The sequence below is a fragment of the Chelonoidis abingdonii genome, chromosome 1 (genome assembly GCF_003597395.2).
Source record: "Chelonoidis abingdonii isolate Lonesome George chromosome 1, CheloAbing_2.0, whole genome shotgun sequence".
NCBI classification, from domain to species: domain Eukaryota; kingdom Metazoa; phylum Chordata; order Testudines; family Testudinidae; genus Chelonoidis; species Chelonoidis abingdonii.
In genome coordinates this window covers 333,455,439-333,462,894 of record NC_133769.1, presented here as the reverse complement: position 1 = coordinate 333,462,894, position 7,456 = coordinate 333,455,439, and the positions used below count along the sequence as shown (strand labels likewise).

Sequence of the window (7,456 nt, the reverse complement as noted above, 5' to 3'; positions counted from 1 at the left end):
GAGCTCTTTTTGGATTTGAGACTGCATCGCCACCCGTGCTGATCAGAGCTCCACGCTGGGCAAGCAGGAAATGTAATTCAAAAGTTCGCGGGGCTTTTCCTGTTTACCTGCCCGCTGCATCCGAGTTCAGATTGCTGACCAGAGCGGTCAGTGGTGCACTGTGGGATACCGCCCGGAGGCCAATAACGTCGATTTCTGTCCACACTAACCGTAATCTGAACTGTTAATATCGAAATTAGCACTACTTCTCTCGTCGGGGTGGAGTACAGAAATCGATTTTAATAGCCCTTTAAATCGATATAAATGGCAACGTCGTGTGGACGGGTACAGCGTTAAATCAATTTAATGGCCATTAAACCGATTTAAACACGTCGTGTAGACCAGGCCTGAGTGAGCACGATTACAACGTCCATGACTTGTCTTTTCTAGTGATTTTGTGAACTCAAGTGAAATCTCTGATTTCATATTTAATGGTTTAATCATATCAATCAAATGTTAATTTAAAAAATTGGTTAGGTGTGCTAGTGTTTTCACAGGGGAATGTACTTTGAGTATTGAATAAATTGTCTCCAAATCTATTTTGCTGTGAATGTAATTGCTACCTTGACTTTTCCATAACAACTTCCAATTTTTTTGCTGACCTTTCCTCTAGAGTTAGCTTCACACTTGAAAATGACAACTAGTCTATAAGTAGCCTAGCAGCTACTAGCAGATGAGAGGTTAATTTTTTATTTTCCTGTGTGTGACCATTTGTGCTAGGAAGCCCCAGGAGGATTGGCACAGGATTTTGTGCACAGTAGTAAATGTCAGGATTCAGAGTGTATTATCCATCTCTATGCACATATACATCCAATTAACCATTATGCACACAGATTGAGAGGAAAAGCAAGGAAGATTATGAGAGTGGTAGCCATAATTCCAGGTTTACTTGCTTTTTGTGATTAAATATCATTTTTAAATCAAATTTATAAAATATATTAACCTACTTTTGTACTCAAATTGTTTTAAAGGTTTTTTTATATTTTGGTTCTTTGAAGGAATGTTTTTCTTTGGTTTAATTAATGTTGTATTGGTCTATTGGCATTTTGGATGGACCAAAAATCAATATAGTGTGAATGGCTCTGCTAGACTAATTACAGTGGTGATGTAGTAATGGCTTTTTAATAGAGAATGATAAATTGCTCCTTTGCAGATTAAAGTCACTTTACTTTCACTGGAAGTTAGTCACTGACACAAAGAGCTAGTTCGACTCTTCACTATATGTGCCATTGTTAAATAAATAAATAAATAAATAAATAAATAAAGTGTAATTGACTAAAATGTTGTGACTGCATAAAATATTGTTTTCATTATGGGCAGTAACTTTTATTATTTTAAAAGTAAATGATAAAATTGCTCTTATTATTATTTGTACTATTTCTGTTAATGCAGGCAGAACTTAGGCCACGTCTAGACTATGCGCCGTATCGGCGCGTTAAAATCGATTGCTCTGGGATCGATATATCGCGTCTAATCTAGACGGGATATATCGATCCCTGAGCGCGCTTATATCGATTCTGGAACTCCACCAACCCCAACGGAGTTCCGGAATCGACATGGCGAGCCGCGGACATCGATCCCGCGCGGTGAAGACGGGTGAGTAAATCGATTTTAGATATTCGACTTCAGCTACGTTATTCACGTAGCTGAAAGTGCGTATCTAAAATCGATTTTATCCCATAGTGTAGACCAGCCCTTATTTGCAGTCTGAGAAATGTTTGCAGTGGATCTTAACTGCAAGTGCTTGTTTAGTCTTTCCAGCAATTACTATAACTCAGAATCTATACTCTAGCAGATAAAACCTCACAGAAATTCCTTGCTTCCATAGAGTTTCCATTGTCATCCTTTGTCTTAACGTTATCTTTATATTTTCCTTTCTTTATACATGCCTTCTGTCAACCCTGTGGTTATAATAGGTTTGTGAACTTGTCCTGCATTTGGTTTCTTTTGACTCTCTCTGCATGATTGCTGTCTTTCCTCCCATTTTGGCAGCTGTCTTTTCCCTGAAAATAGGTGCAGTCCTTTCTCAGAAGTGTTAAAAGGTCTGTGTAAATTATTCTTTAATCAAGGGTGATGCATTTTTAATAACACATTTTTATTTAATTTTACAGCTTTTTCCTTGGCTAGACAGGCAGACACTCAGTAGGCCATTTTTGGTGAAATTTGGTGTTATTTCCATAACCCACAAGTGAGGAATGCATATTAAAGCAAACCAGATTTTCTGTTCACTACAGACTAGACATCTCACCTCTGTAAAGTATGCACATTTGTGCTAAAATGCATTAAAAGCCAGCTCCTCCTCTGAAATTCTTCTGTTCAATGTGGGGTACCAAGATCCTACAGTCTACGATGCAAAATTAAGTTCCATGGAGTTGGCCAAATTACACATTTAGAGAGAGTAAAAAAAATATAAAAGATTTATATGCAAAGAGAACTGCAAAATGTAAAATTTTATGATAGAAGTTTTCACTACTTACCAATTGTATTATAAAGCTCTCAGTCAGCAAGATTATTAATTACTACCCAGTGATGGCCAAGTCATACATCCCTTGCTAGGGTTTAACACCTCCCAAAAGCAGAGATTACCTTACTGATAAGTAGGAGCAGCTTTTCCTCTCAATCTCTGTTCATAATCCCCAAGGATATGGGAGTTTTGCTTGAGCAGAAACTTATAGGATCAGTTTGTTGGTTGGTTTGACAAACTGGCCGGGCCCGCCAGGGTGCTTACCCTGGTGAGCCACATGCCAAAGGTTGCCGATCCCTGGGCTTGGTGCTGAAAAAGCAAATAACTTGGTAAAAGTGTATCAGTATTTAAAGGCAGATGCAAAAGAGTTGTAGGTCTAACTAGCTATTAGAATGAACTGTATTTTATATGGGTGCTGTTTTATGTGTAACGAGTAAATATGCAGACAGCAAATCACATAGTGCATGTTGTATTTCACTTCAGAAAACCTTCATTTTTTTTCAGTCTGCTAGTCTTGTCAGAAAAAACGTGGTTTCTTGTGTTAGAGTAGATGTGAATTTCCCAATTTTTTTTATTCAGTCACAAGTTCCATTAACTTAATGTCATGAGAATTTTGCCAGAGTAAGGATTAAGTAAAAGCTATGTAAAGACCGTAGGATTCAGTCCAAGAGGCCTCATAGTTAAAGTTGCTCAATTTAGGGTACTGAAGTACAGTGGATGGTTCATTTATGAGAAACAGAAAGTGCGTGAGGTAATATCTTTCATTGGACCAACTTCTGCTGGTGAAAGAGACAAGTTTTTGAGCGACACAGAGCTCTTCAAGTCTTCAGTTTATTTATAGTCTGTTTGCATTTCTGGTTTTCCCTTTTATGTTCAGCTCTTCTCCTGTTTTTCTGTTTATGTCAAACTCTGCAGCAACTGCTTTGCAATATCTCTGAATTACATGCTTCTCACTCTCCCGTCTAACTGTCAGAACCCTTTCACATGCTACCTTGATTTTCTTTATCTTGGTTTCAGCAACCTCCTTCTCTCTGAAACTAACCTATTAAATCTATACAATTGCTGCTATTAGTAGTCCCTTCAAATCCCTTCCTTTCCTGTCACTTTCATCATCAAGTGCAAACTTACTGTCTTCAGAGTCCTAAGGCCTTATTATTTGCATTATTGTAACACCTAGGTGCACAGATCCTACCTACTGTCTCTCTCTCTCCCTGCAGACCCTTTTTAATCCTCCTCCTATTCTCATCTTCACACCTTCTTCCAGCTTGCTACTCACTTCCTGGCCCCTGGGTCTTGTCCAAAGCACATTGTAGTTAATAAGAGACTTCACTGAGCTTTGGATCAGGCCCCTTGTCTCCCAATTGATTTCTGTTTATTCAAATCCCTCCATTAAACACATTTCATCCATGAAGCTTTTTGATGATAATCCACCAAAGATAGATAAATAATAAACCCTTCTCTTCACCCTATACCCCAAAATATATTTTCTCTGTCTGACTTAGATTATATGTTCCTTGGAGCAGAAGCGATGTCCTCCTGTAGGGCTTGTGACTGAGCATGCTGCACTCAGCAATAATATTAAAATAAAATAAATATTTGTCTTCCTTGGGGAAGAATACACTTGTAAAAATTATAACAATTTATTAACAATATTTGTAATAAATATGGGAATTACAATTTGTAGCCAACTCCTGACTTCATACCCTTTGCCTGTTCCCTTTCGGCTGGGAACATTTCTAATAACAGCATTGTTGCATGTTGCAAAGAAGTATATTTATGTTTGGCTGCATGGCATAAGATGCTTTGTAAATACACCAATCCAAAACAAGGGGCATTTTCCCCTGGAAGCAAAATATTGAATCACAAATTGTTCCAGCAGACAAAATTGAAAGCTTCCTATAAACTGTGAAAAAGATTCAAGGTTGCCCTGTGAATAGACCATTTAGAGGGTCTGGAATACTGCTGTGGCAATAGAATGTTGATCTGACAGTGTCTGGGTACTAGGCAGCCATCAGAACAGTCACATTCCAGGGGGCCCATTGCAAATTGAGCCGTGAATAGAATCTTTACAGCAAGATGCAGAGCCAAGATTTACTGTATGTATGAACTGTGCCTGACTGCCATGCCAACAGCACATGCCTCTCAGACTTTTCTAATGAAAGGCAAAGTAAGTGTTCTGGATTTAAGACTGATAGTGTCTGACAGGTGGATCACACCAATATATGAATAGATATACACGTCTGAAATGTTCGTATGCATTGTAAAACAGGCATCGTTTGTAAGACCCACATATTGTAATCTATTTAAACCCTCAAATATTAATTTTTCTTAATTTTAATAGATGTTTTAAGATGTTAGAATTTGAAGCTAAAAAGCTGTACAATAAAAGTTTAATTATCCCAGAGCATGAGTGGCACTGTGTATTTTGATACACATACACAGATCACAGAGGTCATATTTTTAGAAATCTGTATTAAAATTCAGTATGATGGCCATCAGGAAAATAATGGTGTCAGATATAAAAAAAAAATTTAATGCAAATTAGTCCAATTTCAATTGCCTATCTTGCTTTCATGAAGTATGCGGCAGTGTTTTATTGTGGCTTTTCTCTTCTTTTCTTTTTTTTTTTCCCCCTCTCAGATAGTGGCGGTAGCGCAAAGGGGGAACGACTAAGTGCCAAGCTAAGGGCTTTGCCTGGAACAAATGAGCCTTATGAAAGCAGTGGTAATAAAGAAATAGGTAAGTGGACTGTGGTACCTTCTGAGTTGCTCCATCTTGCCTAGACAAATGGAATGAGAAATACTGCTGAAAATCATATTGAATTGCACAAATTATGGAAGTATTTTCATCATGAAACATGGATGAAAAATAGTTATAGTTTCTTTGTTCCCAGGTGTACCATAAAATCATTAACTTATGCTTGTACGTTCTCAAAGGGACATACCCATTTAAAAAGGTGATTTAAACTACCGAGTCTGCTCACTGCAATCCTCTGCCAGTTTTTGTACTTTTACAATCACATATTTTATTAAGGTGAGCTTTTCAAAAGAGCCTAAGGGAGATAGGCACTTCAATCCCACTGAAATTCATTAGTGCCTGGAATTCTCTTACTGAACTCATCCAACATTATTCTTCTGCCAAGCTCCTTCCCAAAACCTATTTCTCTAAGTCTTGCATATTAACTATATAGTTGTAATAAAGCAATAGAAATAATTTTGAGAAGGAAACTCTAGCCACCAGAACATATGCATGACCACTATTGTTCTCTTCCTCCTGTTCTGTAATGGGGTAATGTAGAACCCAAACCTGCCGAGACTCTTACACAATGCAGAATCTCATTGACTTCACTGAGACTGCACTTCAGTATAATGGTTTTAGCTAGTAAATTCCAAAGCGGTAAACTTTTCAGGGCACAAAATCAGTGTCTCCTGTAAAGCATCATGCACATCTATAGCATGCTCCACATAATTCTTGATTTTAGTCTCGTGTGATTGATACAAGCTAAATTGCTTTAAAATAAAGCTTATGTTTCAACTCTTTTCTTTTGAACCCTAGATGCTTCCTATGTAGATCCACTTGGACCACAAACAGAGAGACCAAAAACTGCAGCAAGGAAAAGAATGGATGAAGATGAGTTTGCTGATGAAGAGTTAGGAGAGGATTTGCTTCCAGAATAATGTACAGTACAGGATACCATTTATGTGTTTTGAAAATTTTAGCAGAAAAATATTCAGAAATGATAATTTTGTATTAGAATTTGATAAAATGTTTGAGAAAAATTTATGTTGTATTTATGGTAATATGTATATATAAAATTGTGAATTTGGAGTCAAGAGTTTCCATTATAATCAATAAAACAGTAAAAAGATCGTTTTTTGTTTTGATCGTGCATACAGGCAGTGCACAGGCACTTTTCTAACAAACTGGTTGTGAATTGTAGCAAATTTAGAAAGCTTTTGTTTGCATAGATATTACACATTGTAACAGTATCAAGCATAGATGTCTCTTCAGTGGTTTACATTTTTATAGCATTTTTCAACCCCAAAAAGCTCAAAGATCATGCAAGAAGGATGGTAATTTCACAGGCCTAATGAGAGAGCAGAATTTATTTTATAATCAATATGAACCGATTTACTTTAATAGTGTCACATATTACACTGTCATCTTCAAGGCCCAATTCAGCGAAGCACATAAGCAAATGCTTAATTGAATGAGACTTAAGCACATACTTAAGAGCAGGCTTAAATGATTTGCTGAATCTGAGCCAAAATGCAGCTACACTCAGATTTCAAAATTGGCACCTACTTCCCCTCACTCGAGGTCAGCCCCTTGGGTGTTTAAAAGCAAAGTATCATATTTTTGTTATTTTACTCCTGTTAGCCCAGTGTGTGGTCAGAGGGCACTGGATTTTATTCTAGCATGTGAATCATCAACAGAATTGGTAACTAGATTTCAGCTGCAGAATCTTAGTTATTGAGAACTGAGCTTGATTTTCAGATCCCAGGTTATGTGTCCAGAACTGACAGAAAAAACATAATTTTGCTTGTGAACCGAACAAATCTGATATGGCGATATTGACACGGTGACCATATTTCCCAAAGAGAAAACGGAACACCCCAGCTGCTCACCCAAGGCGTCCCTCTAGCCCCACACAAGGCTGTTGCCCGTCAGTGGAACCGTGAGGAGGGCCCCTCAGGAGTCTGTCATCTATCACTGGAACTTTTCAGGGGCCCCCCTGTCATTTGTCACTGCTGTCACCTGTTGCTGGAACCCTGCCAGGGCCCCACTGGCTGTCTGCTCCAGAGTCCTGCAACCCGTGGGGCCAGAAGCAGAGACTGTCGGAGGTCTCTGGAAGTCACAAAATCCATGACTTCCATGACCTCCATGATATGAACATTGCCTTAATTATTTGACATTGATAACCACAAGTGACTGATTTATATTAACCACAGA

General features: G+C 38.0%; 1 protein-coding gene across 3 annotated transcripts in view; it reads left to right on the top strand.

Annotated features, from left to right (window-relative positions):
- IFT88 (intraflagellar transport 88) overlaps window positions 1-6,369 on the top strand; it is a 101,220-nt gene extending 94,851 nt beyond the window's left edge. For 2 of the 3 annotated variants that reach the window (XM_032765721.2, XM_032765704.2), the window contains 2 exons: window positions 5,144-5,242; window positions 6,059-6,369. In XM_032765721.2, the coding sequence (XP_032621612.2) occupies window positions 5,144-5,242; window positions 6,059-6,180 (221 nt within the window). In that variant the 3' untranslated portion in view covers window positions 6,181-6,369. The remainder of the gene's footprint in view (window positions 1-5,143; window positions 5,243-6,058) is intronic. The other variant, XM_075061672.1, reaches the window with a different exon arrangement.
- Window positions 6,370-7,456: the final 1,087 nt, after the last annotated feature.